At 40.9% G+C, this 22,501-nt stretch overlaps 1 protein-coding gene across 7 annotated transcripts in view; it reads right to left on the minus strand.

The window, feature by feature from the left end:
• RGS12 (regulator of G protein signaling 12) overlaps nt 1-22,501 on the minus strand; it is a 169,592-nt gene that overhangs the window by 11,084 nt on the left and 136,007 nt on the right. For 5 of the 7 annotated variants that reach the window (XM_050947322.1, XM_050947323.1, XM_050947327.1 and 2 more), the window contains 6 exons: nt 21,583-21,656; nt 8,657-8,783; nt 7,034-7,130; nt 5,249-5,328; nt 4,526-4,679; nt 1,109-1,726 (listed from right to left, as the gene is read on the minus strand). In XM_050947322.1, coding sequence (XP_050803279.1) covers nt 1,109-1,726; nt 4,526-4,679; nt 5,249-5,328; nt 7,034-7,130; nt 8,657-8,783; nt 21,583-21,656 — 1,150 coding nt within the window. Of the gene's footprint in view, nt 1-1,108; nt 1,727-4,525; nt 4,680-5,248; nt 5,329-7,033; nt 7,131-8,656; nt 8,784-21,582; nt 21,657-22,501 lie in introns of those variants that run through there. The other 2 variants (XM_050947324.1, XM_050947325.1) reach the window with 2 other exon arrangements.

The following is a 22,501-nucleotide window of genomic DNA, read 5'->3' on the forward strand; positions in this document are numbered from 1 at the left end:
GTAAATGCCACAACACTCAATCTACCACTTCTTGTTTCTGGTAATAGCAATTATTATGAGTTCATGTTTATGAGGAATAATAATGATCTGTGATATTGCTGAAACTTACATTCTAATGTCCTCCATTTTCTTAAAAATGGTCTCCTAGAAAAAGCTTTTTCAAACATGAAAACTTTGGGAATTATGTTTTAGATGCAATCTATTGCTTTGGGCACCGAAGGAGAAAAAAGAAATGGTTTAAGGGTTATATTATTAGATACAAATATAATTTGTTAGATAAAGATTAAAAATATTCAAGATTTATCCTGTTTCTGTTTTACCGTAAACAGTGCTGCAGTTTAATATATATTTAGAGTTCTTCCTACAGCACCGGAACTTCCAAATGTTAAAAAAAAAAAAAGTGGTGTGTGGGGGGGTGGGGGGGGGAGATCATTAAACCTGTGATAGTAAAAACCCTAATGATTTAATCTCATTGTTACTAATGGTTCAGAAAATATGGACTGAGTCACTGGTAAGCAGGTAAGATATTGATATTTAACTACTGTGTGATGTATGAGAGTAAATAGTAAACTACTTAATTATAGCATCAGAGGGTAGCCATGTTAGTCTGTATCCACAAAAACAACAAGGAGTCTGGTGGCACCCAAGACTAACAGATTTAATTGGGCATATGCTTTTGTGGATTAAAAAAAAACACTTCTTGCATCTGAAGATGGATAAAAAACACCACCACGCATCAGAAGAAGTGTTTTTTACCCACGAAAGCTTATGCCCAAATAAATCTGTTAGTCTTTAAGGTGCCACCGGACTCCTCGTTGTTTTAATTATAGCAAATATTGTGTTTGTTTTTTAATGTGTGCATTAAAGTCTCACACTAAATGGTCATTTGCAGGCTTGCATTTTGTTTAGCACAAACGTACTCAGTCCATACAAAAATATGTCTTGGAGGCAACCAGAAATGTAACTTAACAGTGAACAAAGCAATAAAACTTATTTAAAAATAAAATGTAAGGTGCAGAGATAGTTTTTTTTGTTTGTTTTAGTGATAAACAATATAAAGGGAAGATAATTTTACGTAAAAGGAAAGACTATTAAAAACTAGAAATACCTGAATTGGATCTTTGATATCCAGAATTTTCCTGATTACCTGCCTGTGGAGTTGGTGGTGGATAGTTGGCTTCTGTGAGTTTACTGATGTCTGATAGTGGTGTTGGTGGTGGCGGCGGCAGTAAGGTGCTGTTAGGGCTACTAATATCTCCTTCAGCCACAAGAGTCAAGTCTGCTACATTTTCATCATCTATAGTCTGTATGCCTTCAGCCTGTAATTCTCCTGATTGCCTTTTCCATATTGTCATATTGTTTTCCTGTACATGTGGAATTGGCGACAACGGGGCACTAAAAGGAACATTGTAAGTCTTCTGACTGTTGAGCGTTGTCAAAGCAGACTTATGTTTATTTTCTGAATGACCTGTTTTCTTAATTGAATTTTCATTATAGTTTTGCGTAGTCTCCAGTTTTCCACTTGGCTGTGTACATTTATCCTTGCCATCATTTTTTGCAATTCTCTTGTTGAGGCCTTTAGAGCTCACTGGTGTAGATGAGGGTGGTTCTGGTCCACTGAGAGGTAAACGAAGAAAATCAGGTAGAACAAGGTCTTCTTTCCTTAGCAGCCCACGTTGGTCATCTGCTCTGTTACTTTGAGCTTTGGATATGAGTTCAAAAAACTCTATTTAGAAGAAAACCCAAAATTGACAAATTTTTGTCAGAAAATGAAAGCCATTAAAATGTCAACCATTAGCATATTTATTCTCAATGAAGACCTTCAGTTATTTTCAATGCTGCCTTGAAATTAGATTTTATGTTAATTAGGAACTTTTTCAATTGCAGCAATGTTCACTAGCAGCATTATAATTAAGATAATCAGGATTATTATTGTAAGCAGTTTTGCAATTTAGAACAGCTGCATTTCACTCTGGGCTAAAATTCTGCATAACAAGTCTACGTTCTAAACATATTTTCTATTTTATGCATTAAAATGAACCTTCACATGTCTTTAATTCCTATTACATAACAAAGCTCTTGTCCTACTGAAATTTAATAGATTGTAGGATTAGGATGCACATTTGTATACTCTAGATGCTTCTTTGCACACCTCAATTTAAAAATAGTCAGCTCTCTGAAAGCTTATTGGTCCAGAATGTAGACAATCCTCTTATAAGGCTTTTTTTTCAGTTTAATAATAATATGTTAATCTGGAACTTTTAGCCAAAACTTTGAATCTCTTTGATGGAGTAGATTTAAGACAAAATCTTAGTTTTATCATAATGTTGTTTTGTGATTTAATAAAATTATATATGTGTAACTGATCCATTATTTTGTTCTGGAAAGCCTCAAAACTTAGCAACCAGAAATTTTAGACCTTGAGCCAAGAAGGATACTGCTCCCAAAAAAGAAATAACTTAACTCTTTGGTACCAATCATCCAAATTTCAAAATTGCTAACATGGGACCTTCTTATATCCCCCTTACCCAGGAAGAAGGGCAGAATTACACCCTGGATCAAGCTCCAGGAGCTACTGCTACCTTTAAATTTCTGGAGATTAAAGTTCAAATTCATTTTAGGAAACAAGTGAAATCAGTTTTGTGGTTTCAATCCAGTTTACACTGATTGTGTAAATCAAAAAAATCAACAAATTTCATTGTAAAACCAAAACATTTAGTTTTAGCAACCATGTTTTTTTGACATAATATAAAGTCAGATGTTACACTCCTAGAACTTACTTTACTTACAACTTTCTAACACTACTTTTGGGTGGTTTGGCACAATCACTAGGAGTGTTGTGTGAAAATAATTTTTAAAAGATTTGCAAAATGTTAGAAAATATATGGAGTTTGAATCTGGAGCATTTTGTAGCCCCAAAATATAACTTTTGCCAAAGTTTTGCAAAATGGCAGTATGCACATCAAAACATAAAACATTTCTGAAATGTGCATGTTTTAGGGAAAACCTGATTCTTCCTGAAATTTCAAATTTCATAAAGATTTTTCATTAAAAAATACTCTACAACATTCAATAGGTCTTTCCCAAACTTGGATCAATTTCACAAAATCAAAATAAAATATGAAGGCCTCAAATTCTGAGGTCTTCAAATTATGTTAATATTTCAGTTGGCCTCAATCAGAAGATGAGTTTATAAGAATGGGTAAAACGAGCTACTCAAGCAGCAAACAGAAATAAGTAATTCAAAACTACATTAACATGTTTTGCAGCAACATTCAGAAACTAACAAACAGCCATTCACAACAAGGGTTTCAGTTACGGTACTACCTTGCGTCCTGCAAACCTACAAACAATTATTCACTTATATAAAGTCATTCATGTGCAGCTCTTTTCAGGATCAGGCCCTTTGTCTGAACATCAAGTTAGAGTGACCAGATGTCCCATTTTTAAAGGGACAGTACCATTTTTGAGAACTTTTTCTTATATAGGCACCTATTACCTCCCACCTCCGTCCCATTTTTTCACAATTTCTATCTGTCATCCTACATCACGTGGTAATAATGATGCATTTTAAATTTTTGCCCTAGCTAGCACGTGTGTTCTGAGTTTCACATTTTATTTTGGAGCTACTGGGATAGGCAATTGCTTCAAATAATCCTTGAGATTGGGGATGGGGGAGTAATATCTAAAGATATCAACCCTTAAAATGATCTTATTCCTTCACCTCCCTATGACTTTTATTATCTCTCATTTTTTCATATCAGAAAACATACATGGAAAGGAAAATTCTGCTGTCATCAGTGAAATCCTCATGAAGTTATTGTGTCTCAAAGATGTAATTTAGGGAAGATTTTGGCTCAGAAAATGCAAAATGACCAGTTATGGCACAGCCTTGTCTCTTGTACCATTTCTAGCCACCTCTTCAGAACATTTACTGAATGAAAAGTAATCTCTTTCTGTTCTTGCCCCACCATGCCACACAATCACCACCACCCCTTTTCAAGTAGTGGTAATCTGGCTATCATAGACTATGGATAAAATTGTCAAAAGTGCCTACGTGATTTAGGAGCCTATGTCTCCTTTTCAAAAAAGTGATTTAGGCCCTTAGGATCCTAAGAGACTTTTGAAAAGTGGATCTAAGGCCAGATTATGAAAGTTGTTTAGGCACCTAAAGATGCAGGTAGACATGTAGTGTGCTTTTCAAAAGCTCTTAGGCATCTAACATCCATTGATTTCTCTGGGAGTTAGTAACCTCAGCCCTTTTGAAAATTCCAGTACGCACCTATCTCATCTTAAGATGCCTAAATACCTTTAAGTATCTGCGTGCATGTTTGAAAATTTTACCCTAGACTTCAATAAATTAGCAGTTCAAAGTTAACAGCAACAAGCATATAAGGAACTTGTCTGTTATTTTCTTCATACAGTGATAAATGCACAGTCCTTATGATTTCCACAGTCATAAATTGGAATTATCATTTTCCCTTGAACACTAATGTTATTACATATACTTAAAAAGTTGACATACCCTCTGCTTCGTCCAAATTAATTTTCTGATATTTTTTTTCCCCAATCTTTGCAAGAGATTCTTCTCTCTTTGATAGCCGAGCATCCCTAGCATTTTTTCCATTTTCGCCTTTTATTTTAATAGAATTAGACTTTCCTAGAGTTCTTCCCTCTCCCTGCATTAGAAGGAAAGTTAAAGTACTTCTTACAATTAGGATATACCACAATATGTGCATAATAGATTCTAAGTGAATAAAAAGGATATTTTATAAACAGATCTCTCTGATTAAAAAATACAACAAATGTTATAGCTTAATCATGACAAAAAGGATTTAACACTGCACACCAAAAAATAAAAAATCCGTTTACAATAAGCACATTGCTTGCACAGCAAAATTTACATTAAAGTAGTAGGCTCAAGTACTTGCCTTGGCTTTCAAAGAAAGTTAATGGATTTTGATAAAGATCCACTCAGCTGATATAGAAAGCCAAGAATATAAAAGCCATAAAGCACTCACTGCTACTCAATTCATGGTCACACACTGGTGAAAAAGCAGGATTAAACCCCCACAGATGAAGTCTGATAGAAAGAATAGGATGATTTATAGCTGCAGCCAATTCAATTAGGTAAGCTGGACAATGTTTTTAGCATAGATACCTGAAGCTTCTACTTTATGATGAGAGAAGAACATAGAAGGTATTCTGAGTGGCAGAAATCATTAAAAAAAACAACAATAAAACTTACTGTAGATGCTTGATTTCTGGAAGTAGAAGTTACAACTGTACTTTGTTTTACTGGGGCGCCTTTTTGTCTGTCTGTGAACACTAAACATAAATATGTCTTCTATAATTATAAACATATCACTTCAGCATAATATTAACTTTTAAAACACAATGACACATGAAATACCCTGCCATGAGGCCCCCTGGAAGAAGCGCTAGCAAAACCAGGGAAGATCAAACTTGACATCCCCAATATTTGTAAGTTAAATCAACCAGAAAACAATCTAAGCTTCCCTGGATTTTCTGGTGCTTTCAAAGCTTGTGTGTTATGAGTTTTTACACCTTTACTGAAAAGACGCAGCAGGGGTCAAAAAGCTAAAAGGAAGACATTCTTTCTCCACAATATTCATAAGTCATTGAGTACAATAGCTGGTAACAAAATAAATGAAAAGCAATGAGTGACCAAAAATCTCCCTCCAAGTTGCTAAACTTTCAATTTTCTTGACTTTCGTGATGGCATAATTTCACTAGATCTGCAGTCACAGGGTTCAGATTAGATGAAAACTGAGCCTTTTTAAAAAAACACCAGATGCAGACAAATCTATTAAGAAACCCGAAAATCTTTCAGATCTGCTTTGTGTATCAACTGTTGGGCACCTTCATTTTCTCTCCATACACTGTTAAAGTAAGCTCAGGGCTGCTTTAATTTGTATCTGCCTGCAACAGATACAAAGGGCAAAATACAGCTCAGGATCTGCTTGGTGTAGGTTCATCCTAACAAAGCACTCTCTCTCTAATCATGCATCTTTTCCCCAGTGTATCTGGAAGCATATGTGGCATAAGAATGCCTATGTTGATTCTATGCTGCTCTAGGACCATCTTTCTACTGGGGTGATTCTCTTATGATTTACACGTTTAATGCCCAAAATAACCTGGCAGTGTAGAAAGAAGTGGTTCATTTGTGCCTAGTTCCTATATAAAACTACCAATAGGATTATAAAAGTTTAAAGGTAAATTAAATTTTGTGGTCTGTGACTCTGGTCCCCAACAAAGTGATAAAATCTGACTCCCCTCCCCTGCTCCACCAAATACAGCTCTCTTTATTTTACTCATTTCCCCTATAAGATCCACCATTCTAAATATTTAATTTAATCTAATTTTAATCTAATCTAAGTCACATTTTTCACCTATAAAGGGGGATACTAATGGCACATGGAACCTTTAATCTCCAGGCCCCTGGTCTGAATCCAGCGGTCAGTAGTGACAAAAAATAATTATATAACTGCTGTTCTTTGATCAATTTGAAGTGAAGTAAGTCTTAGTTCAGCTTCTATTTCACAGAGATCCACCACCTCAAAAATCACAACTGGCACTCTTTTTGCCAGTCTCTGCGGAGCCCAAGGATTGCATAGAGATGGAGACTGCAGTATCTTCTCACCTTACACAATCCATCTCTCCAGCAGTTGTAGCTGATACCACAGGACAGGTTCAGCTTAGGGTAAAATATAGAACTTCATTCTCTAACGAACTAAGAGCTTGTAAGGTACTAGGGAGAAAAAATATTTTTTAAGAGTTACAAACTTTGCTACAAGAGCACATCGTGATAGTCAAATACCGGCCAATTTAATAGATGAAAAGTCACACCTTTAACTTTAATTCCTATAAATAGTTTTCCCATTCTATCCTATAAATCAAATCCTTCATCCTAATACTATTTACCTCACGTAAATTTATTTTTTCTATGGAAGTAAAGTCAGGCTTGATGAGGCTCGTTAAGCACTTCATAAAGACTTTTAGAACCTCTTACCTCTTCCCTTTGTTGGTTCTTTTTCATATAATACAACTCGTTGACCATCCAGATTAGATATAGGGACACCAAGATCTAGTGGTTCCTGCTCACCATTCTGAAGTTAGATCACAGTTTGTGTATAATAGAGAAAAACAATGGTTTTCAAAACAACTTGAATTTACAACTTTGTATTTAAAACAGAACACTAGCTAGTACAGTTATACTTCAGTGTAACCCCAAGAATTCCCTGCTATCTTCCCTATAATTTTCAGACCAATACTGTCCATAATTGCTTTGATCATAATGGACATGAGTCATTTGTCTGCAGCATATTATGGATTGGCCAGTCTGACAAACCAATGGTAGACCTATATGCTGTCAACAGTCTGGAGTTGATTTCTGTGCTTTCCAGGCTAGTAGGGGCAACAGTTTTAATTGCTCTCAAATGACACCCTCTGGCTGACAGATGAATGGAAAGAATGGACTATGGAGGAGGCTTAGGGTACATCCACACTACCTGCCAGATCGGCAGGTAGTGATCGATCTATTGGGGATCGATTTACCGCGTCTCATCTAGACATGATAAATCGATCCCCAAATGCACTCCTGTCGACTCCAAAACTCCACCAGGGCAAGAGGTGAAAGTGGAGTCGATGGGGGAGTCGCGGCCGTTGATCCCGTGCCGTGAGGATGGGAGGTAAGTCGATCTAAGATACGTCGACGTCAGCTACACTATTCTTGTAGCTGAAGTTGCGTACCTTAGATCGATCCCGCCCCCAGTGTAGACCAAGCCTTTCTTTCAGCCTTCCTCAGTTGGGATGTTTTGGTCTGAAATGAAGCCACTGAAAAGGGAGCAGGAATGGGGGGCTCAGAAGGCCAAGACAAAGCAGGCCCAGACAAAGCCATAGTCAAACTATCTGAAGAACGAAGACTATGACTACTGCATATCCTCATCCCAAAACACAGGCACTTATAGAATACATTTTCATTCATAAAGATGAGCCTATACTTAATTTCTTAGAATGCTCTATATTCTTTTTCAGACAAGCAATACTACAGATTTTACACCAGGGGTGGGCAAACTTTTTGGCCCAAGGGCCACATCTGGATATGGAAATTGAATTGCAGACCATGAATGCTCACAAAATTGGGGGTTGGGATGTGGAAGGTGATGAGAGCTCTGGCCTTGGGAGTACAGGAGGGTGCTCCGGGCTGGGACTGAGTGGTTCGGAGGGCAGGAGGGGGATTGGGGTTCATAGGTCAGGGGGCTGGGGTGTGGGAGGGGGCTCTGGGTGGCGCTTATCTCAAGCAGCTCTCAGAAGCAGTGACATGTCCCCACTCCAGCTCCTATGCAGAGGCACGGCCAGGCAGCTCTGAGCGCTGCCCCGTCCGCAGGCACCTCCCCTGCAGCTCCCATTGGCTGCGGTTCTTGGGCAATAGGAGCTGCGGGAGCCACGCTTGGGGTGTGGACAATGTGTGGAGCCCCCGACTGCCCCTACACGTAAGAGCTGGGTGGGGGACATGCTGCTGCTTCTGGGAGCCACGTGAGAGCTCGAGGGCTGGATTAAAATGTCTGGAGGGCCGGATGCGGCCCTCGGGCCATAGTTAGCCCACCGCTGTTTTACATCAAAAGATACTTACTAGTTTTGCCACAAGTTCATTAAGATTTAAGCCATATTTTGCAACCACAGGCCGTAGAACTTCTGTTACTGGCTTAGTGGGTTTAGCCTTCAAACCAACTGATCTATTGATTGGAACAAGATCCAGCCTGAAACATATCAAATGTTGCAATATGTTAACTATTCAAATAAACCAAAAGTGAAAAAGTTTCTAATCTAATCTAGGAACCAAATAAAGTGAGTTTGGATATAGTGTAATTCATTAATAAACAAAAATCCTCCCCACTCTTCTGCAAGCGCAGAGCACTTTCAACGCAGTAGAATCATTGCTGTTTCAGCAGAGAGTGAGGAAAAGCCAGGAGCCCACATATATCTGTGGTGATTCCTAGTGTAGCTACACAGAGCCTCCAGTTTTTCCCTCTCTCCATGGAGGCTACTCAGACCATTATGCTACAGCAGATGTGGAGTAACTCTGTTTTACTGACTGGTATATGGGAGAAAAATAGTTTCCCTCACCTCTCCCAAGGAGGTCCACAGCATCCAGCCCAGCTACTCAGGCTGGGCAATGGGGAAAGGATTTGAACCATAGCAAAGTCTAATGAAAGTCCAAATTTAGCCAACTGAAATGTATAAATTATTATTTCAGATTATGTAAATGTATGCTCAGGATGATACTGTTTTGTGAGAATAATGACTTTGCTATAAGAGGATTGGTATGAAATAGCAGTAAGAAAGGCTGCTAGAATGTTAACCTGTATTAAACATTAATACACTCTTGTTCAGAATCAATTATATCATTTTATAATGCAGAGATTGGCAACGGTTTGCCGTCCCAGACCAATGGGGGTGGTGGAAAGCAGTGCGGGTGAGGGATGTGCTGGCCGTGGCTTCCCGCCACCCCCAATTGGCCTGGGACGGTGAACCACGGCCAGTGGGAGCCGTGATTGGCCGAACCTGCCGACGTGGCAGGTAAACAAACTGGCCCGGCCCGCCAGGGTGCTTATCCTGGCGAGCTGCGTGCCAGAGGTTGCCGACCCCTGTTATAATGCTTTAGTAAAACCACATTTGGAGTAAAGTCCCAGTTTAGCTTTAGACACTTTGTATGAACAAAGATATAATTAAACTGGACAGAGTAGTGTGAAGATGATAAACAGAATGGAGGGGCTTACACAGGAGCAGAGCCCCATACACTCTGTGATTCCATGACCACGCAATCCAATTCTTGCCAAAAGGCATGCTCCTGAATCTAAACTTTCATTTTTGCCTTTCTAGTCCTTATGCTTATGAAGAACCCTTGAAAACATGAACTGAATGCAACTGATCCAGTGCCGTCTTCCTGACTTTACAGAGATTGTGAAACAATTGCTTAGAGAGAGGTGAACTACTCCTTACATCCCAGTTTCGAAGCCTAACATGGAATCAGTCTGGGCTATCTAGGATCACCTCTCCCTCCCACCACCTCCCATGATAGCAGCATTCCATTAGAGCAACAGAAGAGTCAATCAATAAGGATAGGTTTGTGACCACAGATGATAAAACCTTCACAGGAAGAAATAAATGATTACTAACCTCACTATATTTGGAGCTAAATGCAGAACTCAACTACCCTTCCCCCAACCCAGTTTGCCTACACAATAGTACCTTTTATTCTTACAGATACATTTTTTAAAACAATCCAAAATCCATAAACCTGCTTCTTAGTGACAGGGAAGGGGGAGAGAGAGAGAGAGAAACAGACAGACACAGACACACACACACACACTATGGTCTCTTCTACCTAATGTGAAGAACTCAGATAATGTAGTGCAAGGAGAGCCATATAAGGGCTTTTATATAGCACCACAAAGACAAAAGGTTCAGTTCTGCCATGCTTAGTCACATTGACTACTACCTAGCTCAATGAGGAATTTCAGTGGGACTATTATGAAGTAAGGTTGTTAGAATAAGATAGATGTTTTCCCTGATGAAAGAAAAAATATTCTGCAATCTCTGAAAACAATTCATTCTGGATCAGGAATCGGATATGACACAGAACCAGGTGAAAGTCCACACATCTAAAAGTCAACATTTGGAAATAATTATGATGCGAAACATTTCAAACAGAATTGACATAAGTGCTTTTTATGCACATCTCCAGAAAGAAATACTTTGCATAATTTCCAAACCTAATAATATTTGTTTTAGAGAAAGAGTAGCAACATATGGTACAACCATTTTAGAGTTAAATTAATTTGAAAACTGAACAAAGCCACAAATAATAAGATTGATCAGAGTCTCAGCGAGAATCAGTAAATTAATGAAGTCTTATCATTCTATAGAAATCAATCCTACATAAGTAGACAAGTAGTTTTTAGATAAAATAAAGAAAACATGAATTAAAACACCGAAGGACAGCTGGGAAATTAAAGTATTTCTAGCTTAAAAATGTAGTCTAAGAGTGCAATAAAGCTAAATAAATAACTTGGTCAAGCAATGCTGAACGGGACAAATAGGTTGACTGTTTATAAGATGTAAAAACAGTCAAATGAGTTGACTGTTTATAAGGATGGGGAGAATATTAAGTTAATGTGTTCCAAGAATATAAATTATGTCTCTTCCATTTCTAATTCCATTCTTCTTCTCCTTTATTTCCAATATAGTTTCTCCATGTTAAAATATTGGACATGCCACTGCTTCTGGGAGCCACGCAGAGCGGGGCAATCCCCCAACCCCACTCCCCAGCTAGAGCGCCAGAGCAGGGCAAGCCACGGACCCTGCTCCTGGCGGGAGCTTGAGGGCTGAATTAAAACATCTGCAGGGCCGGACACAGTCCTCAGGCTGTAGTTTGCCCACCCCTGGATAAGAGGGAAGGTCCTCTTATGGATCAGTAACTGGTTAAAAGATAGGAAACAAAAGGTAGGAATAAATGGTCAGTTTTCAGAATGAAGAGAGGTAAAAAATGATGAGGTCTAAATTAGCTGTTACCACCCAAGAAAGAGATCTTAGAGTCATTGTGGATCGTTCTCTGAAAATATCCACTCAATGTGCAGCGGCAGTCAAAAAAGCGAACGGAGCATTGGGAATCATTAAGAAAGAGATAGATAGATAGATAAATAAGACAGAAAATATCATATTGCCTCTATATAAATCCATGGTACGCCCACATCTTGAACACTGCATGCAAATGTGGTCATCCCATCTCAAAAAAGATATAGTGGAATTAGAAAAGATTCAGAAAAGGGCAACAAAAATGATCAGGGGTATGGAACGGCTTCCATATGAAGAGCGATTAATAAGACTGGGACTTTTCAGCTTGGAAAAGAGATGACTAAGGGAGAATATGATAGAGGTCTATAAAATCATGGCTGGCGTGGAGAAACTAAATAAGGAAGTGTTATTTACTCCTTCTCATAACACAAGAACTAGCGGTCACCAAATGAAATTAATAGACAGCAAGTTTAAAACAAACAAAAGGAAGTATTTTTCCACACAGCACACAGTCAACCTGCGGAACTCTTTGCCAGAGGATGTTGTGACGGCCAAGACTATAACAGGGTTCAAAAAAGAATTAGATAAATTCATGGAGAATAGGCCCATCAATGGCTATTAGCCAGGATGGGCAGGGATGGTGTCCCTAGCCTCTGTTTGCCAGAAGCTGGGAATGGGCAACAGGGGATGAATCACTTGATGATTGCCTGTTCTGTTCATTCCCTCTGAAGCACCTGGCATTCGCCACTATCAGAAGACAGGATATTGGGCAAGATGGACTACTGGTCTGACCCACCATGGCTGTTCTTATGTTCTTAAGTAGTTTCAGATAGTTTAAAGCTATCTACTAGCTCAAAATTTTTATATGTAGCTTGCATGAAGTATTATTTCATTTTGGGAGATAAATCTAAAAAGCAGATGAATATGTTCTAAAATCATTATTTTTAAAAAATACAGGTTAATGCTGACGGCATTTTTCATAACATTAATTTTTATTTGAATTCAGCACTGTCAAAAGAGATATTTCCTCAGATAAGAAAATTAAGTACAACATTAAGTGACATATTCTTGTTTGAGAGACTAAGTTTTAAAATGTTGGCCAAAACTGATGTTTTTTAAAGACATAGTATATGTCAACCTCTTAAAAGTTACACTGATAGAAGTGAATCATATTGCAATCTCCATATTTCAGATGGGGAACTGAGCTACAGAGAGACTAACTGACATCCCAAGGTCACACAAGGAGACAATGGTAGAGCAGGGAATTAAACCCAGGTCTTGTAAATTGCAGTCTAGCACTCTAACCTCTAGACCATCGTTACCGAACTCAGTCAAGCATATAATCACAATGATATCTAGGTGGTCATATAAAATTAAAGCTTGTATCTATCTTGATCAAAAAGAATTACACTATTTAGTGCTATATTTAGCCCCCACTACTTATGAGGATTTAAATTTTGTATGCAAAGGATCTTTTAATGAATTCCATGCCTCTTAATATGAAAAGGCCTGCGCAAAGAAGTATGGTTATTCAGGAAAGCATTCCTGATCAGAAAAGGTGCTTACGTAAATGCTTAACTTTAAGCAAGTGCTTAAGTGTTTTCCTGGGTCAGAGCCTAAGAAAGACAAGCCTCGGCCCATTCAAGCCCTTAGAGGTTAGACTAGGAATTTGAACTGGACTGTTAAAATGAAACTTCTCAGGTGAATAAGGACTACTTGCCTGAGCAAGAATTTGCAGTATTGTGCCCATATAGTTTACACATATTGACCAAAGGTGTTAGCGGTAATGTATTTGATTCAGGAAAAATCGTTTCGCCCATTTTCAGGCTCAGAAGGAGTTGCCCGGCAGCCAGTCATTTTCCAGCATGGACACTGAGGCCCTCCATCCTCGCCCGTCCCTGCAAATGAAGGTATTTAGCAAAAGAGAGGGAAATGGATCTTACAGTCTTGTTCAGCAAATCCTCTAGTGGCCTGCTAGAATTGTTTCCTGTGTTACACTGCTGCAGGGAGCTCTCCAACTTCAACGTCCTTTTCTTAGCATTCTAACCAGCGAGAAGAACCTGTCGGTCACTACTGTGGGAGTGTGTGTGACTGGTGTCATTTGGGGGAGGGGAGGAGAAGGCAGGGTGATGAGTAGGGATGAGAAGTGGGAAAGATTAATGGAATACTTTCTTCTAAAGCAGTAATGGAAGGAAGAGCATGTTAAGGAGTATGGGTTAGAGCAAGAAACAAAGATGTGAGAAACAGAGTGAAAGCCTGAGGAAGGAGGAACGTCAGTAGGAATTGTGGCTGCTGAGCATGTCTGAAAAAGGAGAAGTTACTCAACTTGTGCAATAACAATGGTTCTTTGAGATGTGTGTCCCTATGGGTGCTCCACCATTGGTGTGCTTGTGTCCCTGGGCTACTGATCGGAGACCTTCAGTAGCAGAGTCCGTTGGGCTAGCACATGTGCTGTTTCTCCTTATGCTACACTACGAGGCTAGTCAGTGCCTGTGGGCTAACCGCCCTCAGTTCCCTCTCTACTACAGAATCATTGACAAGAACTCTGAAGTAGAGAGAGGAGAGTGGGTTGCGGAACACCCATGGGGCACACATCTCAAAGAACCATTATTATTGCACAAGGTGACTAACTTCTTTTTCTTCAAGCTATGTCCCTATGGGTGCTCCACTGTAGGTGACTCCCAAGCCCGCTTCTGGAGGGCTGGGACTTTGGAGTTGGGTCAGTTACTGATGACAGTTCTGTGGAGCCAAAGATGGCATCAGAGGCGGCGCCCCAGTGATCACATAGTGTTCTACAAAAGTGTGGACTGAGGCCCATGTCATCGCTCTATAGATCTCTGAGATAGGGACATTCTTGAAAAACATGATGAGATCGATCTTGACACAGGATGAGATCGATTTGTGGAGTTTGTATGAATCGAGCCTCAAGGGGTCATACTGTGAATTTGGTAACACTGTCAAATGCAATTCGAGACCCACTTAGAGAGCTTTCGGGTTGATACTGCTGAGCCCTTGGATCTTTCTGCAACGGAGAAGAAAAGCTGAGGGGAATTCCCGAAGACACCTGTCTTGTCAAGGTAGAAGGCCAGGGCTCTCCTGACATCTAGGGTATGAAGTATAGCCTCCTTGTTGTCTTGGTGAGGCTTGGGGTAGAAGATTGCAAGGTGAATCAATTGATTCATGTGAAATGGAGAGGTTACCTTAGGGATGAATTTTGGATGTGGCCTGAGCGTAACCTTGTCCAAAAAGAATACTGTGTGGCGAGGACGTGCCATCAGGACTGGTATCTCTCCTCTTCTCCTGGCCGAGGTAATCGCTATCAAGAAGGCTGTCATTGATGGGTACATCAGCAAACAGGTGGCTTTGGGTTCAAAGGGAGGCCTAGTCAGCCCTTTCAGTACCAGTTTCAGGTCCCACAAGGGGGTAGGAAATCAAGGCAGAGGAAGAGGTCTATTATACCTTTGAGGAACCTTTTTGTGGTTGGGTGTAACAGCACTGAGTACCCCTCTACAGGTTGGTGAAAGTTTGTTTTAGCTGCTAGATGGACCCTAAGAGAGTTTAGGGATAATCCTGCCTTTATAAGGATCAGAGCATAATCTAGGATGTGTGGAAGAGTCACGGATGTTGGGGAGATTTGTTGGGACATGCACCAAATCTGAAACCTGGACCATTTCTACAGGTAAGTTTGTCGTGTGGAGGACTTTATACTGTGTAATTGAACCTCTTGTACTTCCCTTGAGCAGGAACTCTCTAGGTGTTGGAACCAAACTGGAGCCATGCTTTGAGGTGGAGAATCCCCAAGTTGGGATGCAGGGTACACCCTTTGTCCTGTGATAGGAGGTGTGGAATGATTGGGAGGGAGATCGGTTGGCACATCTGTGCTAGGTAAGGGTATCAGGTCTGTCTTGGCCAAGTAGGAACAATCAGAATTCCATGAACTCTGACTCTTTTTATTTTTAGCAGGACCCTCAGCAGTAGAGGAAATGGAGGTAAGGTGTAAAGAAGGTCCTTGTCCCAAGGGAGGAAAAGAGAATTGCCTAACGAGCACTGTTTATCCCCACTCTAGAGCAGTAGCGTGGACATTTCTTATTCTGGTAAGTGGCAAACAGGTATGTAGACAGTGTTCCCCATTACGTGAATAGTTCGTGGAGTGCATCTCCCACTTGTGATTGTGTGGGAATTTGCGACTGAGATTGTCTGCTATTGAGTTGTGTGAGCCTGGAAGGTAAGCCGTGGACAGAGTAATGTTGTTGGAAATGTAACAGTTCCATAATCTCACCTTCTCCGTGCATCGGTAGGGTAACCTGGCCCTCACCATACCAATTGATGTAGTACATGCAGGCTACATTGTCTGCTAGGATCTTTGTGTGTGATCCTGCAATCAGTGGAAGAAATGGGCACAAATGTTCCTGACCGCTCTCAACTCAAGGAGATAGATGTATCTCCACAGGTGACATTTGCTTCCATCATGAGGCCATTTAAATGCATGCCCCATGCTATGGGCAATGATGGTGATGTCTGCGAGAAGGAGATCCTTTTGTACACCTTGTCTGGGTTCTTCCACCAGTCTAAGGAGTTTTTGAGCCTGGTGGATAGTGACAGGGATTTGTCCAAAGTGCCTCTGTTCAGTTTGTAAACCAAACCGAACCACAGTTAGAGGCATCACATGTGAATTCTGGCATGCAGCATCATGGCTATGCCTGCTGCCATATGTCCCAAGAGTTGGAGGCAGAGCCTGGCCAGTATTTGTGGGGTGCATTGAATGGCATCTATGAGTGAAACCAGGGATAGGAACCTGTGTTGAGGTAGAAGTCTTTCGTCTGCAAAGCGTTGAGGTCAGCCCCCTTGAATTCCAGATGTTGCACTGGAGTGAGAGTTGACTTCTGGGAGTTTATCTGTAGACCCAGATCTCTGAACAAGTGTATCATAGTGTCAATGACTTGGTGAGCCTTCTGGAGAGATTGGGCTATGAGTAGACAATCGTTCAGGTATGGGTAAATCACTATTCCTAGCATGTGTAAATGAGCAGCTACCACTGAGAGAAAATACTCTCGGGTCCGATGAGAGCCTGTAGGGGAGGACTCTGAATTGGTAATGGTCATGAACCTGTGAGCTGGTAGGGTCGAGATGTGAAAGTAGGCTCACAGCGGTCAAGGGCCAAAAAACAGTCTCCCTGTTCCAATGCTGGAATGATCAATTGGGTGACCATCTTGAACTTCTGAGCCTTGACAAACTTGCTCAGAGCTCTGAGGTCTAGTATGGGTCTCCAACCTCCCTTCCTTTGGTTATTAGGAAATAACAAAGGTAGAAGCCCTTGCCTCATAAATGTTGAGGCACTGGTTCTACGGCTCCTAAGTGGAGAAGGAGATCTCTCTCTGCTTGTAGTAAACTCTCATGAGAAAGGTGCCTGAAGAGGGATGGGGAACGGTGTTGTGGAGGTGGTAAGGAGGTGAAATGGATGGAGTACCCAGACCAGATGATTCTAAGACCCATCAGGTCTGACATTATGTGTTCCCAGGCATTGCAGAACACTGCCAATCAGTGGCCAAATTGGTGTACAATGATGGTCAGTTGAGTCAGTCGGGGGGTGGGGCCACATACAGCCTGTGCTGGGACTGGGGACTAAATAGTATCTTTTGCCGTGGTGTATAGATACCCAGCAACCCAAAGTTAGCCCTAGAATCCTTTACGGCATAAAGGAAGGTATTGGTCTTTTTGGCAAAGACATTCACGTCCTCAAAGAGAAGATCTTCCACCGTGGACTGCACCTCTTCGGGAATCGCAACAAGTGGAGCCATGATGCCCATCGTATCACCACTCCTGTGGAGATGGCCCTAGCTGCCATGTCAGTGGTGCCGAGGGCCAATTGCAGTGATGTTTTTGCTACTAATTGCCCTTCCTGGATGATGGCTTTGAAGGATTCCCGATGTACCTCTGGCAGCTTTTCAATTACATTTATTGTAATTTATGTAATCGTATTTGGACACGAGTATCTGAAAACTTGCAATATGGAACTATAAGGTGGCTGAGGAATACACCTTTTTACTGAAAAGAACAAGGCACTTCCTATCCCTATCATAGGGCATAGCTCTGGACTGGTGCTATTGGCCATGGGAATTGACAGCATCCACCACGATGTAATTGGGTAGTGGGTGGGAAAATAGGAATTCCGATTCCTTGGCAAGGACATAATATTTTTTGTCTGCTCATTTGCAAGTTAACACCACTGATGCCGGGTTTGCCAGAGTCTTTGCTGGGTCTAAAATGGCTTCATTAATTGGGAGGTCAATCTTTGAGAAGGACAAAGAATAGATGATATCAAGGAGCTGATGGTGGGCATCTTTGACCTTCTCTAGTAGTATGTAGTGAGTGTCCGCCGCCCTCTTTGCCAGTTCCAGGAAAAGATGGAAGCCGCCTCCCAGGGATGGTGGGGGAGGCATGACCTCCAGTGGAGCACCTATAGGGACACTACTCAAAGAAAAATCAGGCCATTTGTTTAGCTGCCTACATATGGATATCTGAGTTTGTTTGCCCTCATTGGTTTACATTAGACTATCACACAGCCTTTATTTGTTTTTTTTCCTGGAATCATGTACTATATCTATTCTGGGTTTTCTGAAAATAGCAACAGTTTGCCTTGAATTCTGTAGTAAGAGGAGGCCCTGAGATATTAACCTTCGTATCAGAAGCCTGGTATGAGGCCTAAGGCCTGAACTAAAGTAATGGTCAAGACTTTGCTAACATAAAGCAAAGTTAAGCTGTGAGCCAGAGGCAGGCCCTGCTCACAGAAGCTGGCAAGGAAAGGGCTGATGCTGCGGAAAGAGACATACCTAAAAGGTACTGGACACCAGATATCAGAACATTCGCATACTTGTACACTCCACACAGATAACAAGGAACAGGCTAACCCATCCCAATGACAGGGGCAAAAGGGTAATATGATGGATAGAGTTGTTTTGTTCGAACCAACATGTACAAGGTGAGAGGCGGCTACATAGAAGGGTTGTACTTTGCTACGTAGAGGGGTTGCACCTCATACATCAGGAGTGATGTGTAACTTGTTTGTACCTGTATATAAGAATGCATCCCTGGGGCGGTGTCTTTTTCCAACTGAGGGGGCAGTGGAAAGTCCCACCACTGACTGAGCTGAATCCATTTACCGGGGGCACATATTATTAGTATGACCGTAGAGTAACAATCTAGGGGGAACTATCATTGTGTCCAGTATGGCAATATACCTGGCCAATGTGCCTTCGTACCTTACTAGACTCTGTGGTCACTGGGGGTTCTCTTCGGGTCTGCTGTGTCAGCTATCTGCGCAGAGCTGGGACAGCACACAGAGGGAACACACACACACACAGCCGAGTGATATCAACATTGAACAGAGCAGAGCACCACACCGGTAGCATCTGACAACAAATTCCTCTTAGATTATTACAAGTTGGATATTGTGCACTATTCAAAGAGCAAACTTTTCCCAGATTTAAGAGGGTCTAAGATATAATTTATGATCTCAGCGTCTTAAAGAACCAATGACCTTCCTATAGGTAACATACAGACAAAGATGTATTTTTTTTAAAGATAAGGATAAATTCAACTAGGAGATCCCAAATTTTAAAATATAATTTGTTTACATGGATATATACCCAGACTTTAGATAAAGTAATTTCACAAGTACAGTAACACAAGTAAATAGCACTTTCCATCAGTAGATCTCAAAGCTCCTTACAAAGAAGGTAAGCATCATTATTCCCTGTGATGGCAGACCAAATGCCAGCTCATGTCAAGGCTTCTAGGCCTCACTGAACACTGACAGATGCACAACTGGAAACCAGTCTGGCTTACCTGTGTGTTAGCACCGTTAAAATACGTATCAGATTTACAGAGATGTATTTAGTTTTTGGACTTTATGAAATGCTTGTAAATTACTGCTTGCATTAATCTCATTTATAATACCTGCATCCTATGTTATAAGGTAATATTTAAGTGTAAGCTCTGTACCTATAAAAGTGTTTGCTCTAAAACTATAAACCCCGAGAGTCAGGAAAGAAGCATTACCAAGTGTGAAATACTAGTTTACCACAAGAGGTATCATCTCCTCTCCAACCCTTTGTCCATAGTGTGACAAAGTTCTGTTCTTGACTCTGTGGGTCCTGCGTTTCCTGGCAGATTTTTGCTAGCCTCAGAGGCTCACTGTGACCCGCCATGTAGCTCTTCTCTCTCTAGAGGCAAGGGTCATAGCTTACTGAGCCATTTTCATCATAAGCCAACAACGGAGGCGAGGAGAAGCAATCCTCCCTCACACAGTCTCTGTTGTCTCCCAGTCTCAGTGATTAATCAGGGAGGGAAGGGGGGAACCTGGGCCCACCCTCTACTCCAGACTCCAGCCCAGGGACCTTAAAATTAGCAGCTGTGGTAGCTGACTTTTTGGAAATAGGACGTGAACAATTCCCTGGGCCACTTCCTCACAGCAGCCCCCTACTCAATATCTCCTTCACCATTACCTCAGGGCCTCCTTCCTTACACCTGATATGGATTCGTACTGCTTCATTCCTCCAACAGCATGGTTCCCTCCTATAGCTCCTGACACCTGCACCTCACTGACTAACTGGGAGGCTTTTAACTAGTTCCAGCCAGCCCTTGATTGGCTTCAGGTGTCCCAATCTAGCTAGCTATCTCCACTGCCTTCTAGAAGGATCTTAATTGGCCCCAGGTGTCTTGATTAACCTGGAGCAACTGCCATTTGGTTACCACGGTACCAGGGATTTGTTTAGCCTGGGGATAACATATCTGTTCCTTGCTACTTTACTGTAGCCATCTGGCCTTGCCCCATCACAATAGACAAGCCACTGTGGAACATCAGCGGACAAAAGTGTTTGTTGATTGCTCCCCCAACACCTATGCGGAGGAGATGTGCACAAATGCTCATCCCATCCACTTGAACTCTGGGGAGAGGGAATAAAAATCCCTGTCAAGAAGAAATTGTTATTCCTGTGCTACTTGGATTTCAGGGAGAGGGCAATACTTCTAAGCATAAGCAAGGGATCCCCAGCTGTTTAGCTTGGGTTAGCCCTAAAGGACATACAGAGCTTGCACATTACAGCAACTTCTATTATGTTTTGGAATCTAAGGCTGCACTGCACTTTTGTCTACATTGCACTTTTGTCATTAAAACTTTTGTCAGTCAGGGGATTGAAAAAAAAACCCCACCCCCGACCAGCAAAAGTTTTAACGACAAAAAGCACCCGTGTGGACAGCGCTTTCTCAGTGGGAGAGCATCTCCCGCCAACAAAGCTACTGCCCCTTGTTTGGGGTGGTTTTATTATGTTGGCAGGATGGCTCTCTACTGCCGACAAAGAGTGGCTACACTGTGTGCCTTACAGCGGCAAGGCTCTAGTGGCACAGCTCTAAGCTGCGCCGTGTAGACATAGCCTTAGACTGTAATTCATAAATCTTTAGACAGTTTATTACAGGATTGACTACAAAGGTTGTCTTTGGTGTGAGGTACAATTGACCTGAGGTAAGTGACTAGCCCTTTGGGACTGGGAGTAATCTGAATATTGTTGTGGTTTTTGGTGTAAGAGACTATCTATCACAAAGGTAAATCTGGCTGGTTGGCAAGATAGACTGAAGTATCATAAGGGACTGTCCGTGACTCCACGTTAAAGCTGTTACAGTGCTTGAGGAGTTCACACTTAATATGTGGTTGGTGAAATCTAAGTATAGAACTCACAACCAGTTTGGGGTTTCTACTGTGGTTTGTAATAGTCTGCCCTGAGGTTGGCACGCATGTTCATGGGCCACTCCAGGAAGCATGACATTCCGAATTTTACAGACAGGGAAACAGACATAGCGTATCAAATGTTATTCTGTTATACTCACTTTTATTTTATTGCACAGACATAACTCAGAATGCATTCTGGCCCATTTACATTAGCTGGAGTGGAAAATGTCACAAAAAGATAATATTTTTTCTCTTACCGAAATAAAGTACGTTTTTCTAAACGTAGATCCCGAGAATCCAAGATGCTACTGTCTTGATGCAATACAAGTGGCTATAGAGCATATGGTTGGAACAAAAGAAGAGAAAATATGTTAAATTGGGAACATGTCACTTGTTATATATCATTTAACAATATGCAACAGCTGCGCAAAACAAAAAAAGCAATTTTAAAATTAGCCCAGGAAGAGAGACAGAACAGTTATTAAGCTTTGTGTGTATGGCTATTATTGTATTAATTTACAGCAAGCAACATGATTAGTTTCTCTTTTTCTCTAGATAGTTCCAAAAGATGTAGGGGCCAATTCTGTGAGGTGCTTAGCAATTCCCTACTCCCATTAAAGTCAATGGGTATTGAGAGCTCTCAGCATCTCATACGAGGCCTGGGCACTTAAACATAAGGGGTTGAACAAACAGAATGATACATCAGAAAATACGACAAAATAATGTTAGCAGAAAGATTTAAAAAAAAACAGATTTTACAAGGAAGACAAGTAAATTAGGATCATTAGTCTGATCTCTTGCATAACACAAGACAAAATCTGCATCAAGCTCATAACATTTTTGAACCATAGCATCTCTTTTACAAAGATATCCAGTTCTGATTTAAAGACTTCAAATGATGGAGAATCCATCACCTCGCTTCATAAATTGTCCCAATGGTTAAATACCCTCACTATTAAAAAAATACACTTTACTTCTGATCTGAATTTGTCTAGCTTCAGCTTTCAATCACTGGATCTTGTTATGCCTTTTTCTGTCAGATTAAGGAGCTGTCTATCAAAAATTTCTTCTCCACGTAGATACTGTAGGCTGTTGTCAAGTCACTTCTTAAACTTCTCTCAGACACACTAAACAGACTGAAGTTCTTAATCTCCTCCCTCTAAGGCATGTTTTCCA

This window comes from Gopherus flavomarginatus, chromosome 3 (assembly GCF_025201925.1).
Source record: "Gopherus flavomarginatus isolate rGopFla2 chromosome 3, rGopFla2.mat.asm, whole genome shotgun sequence".
Lineage (NCBI taxonomy): Eukaryota > Metazoa > Chordata > Testudines > Testudinidae > Gopherus > Gopherus flavomarginatus.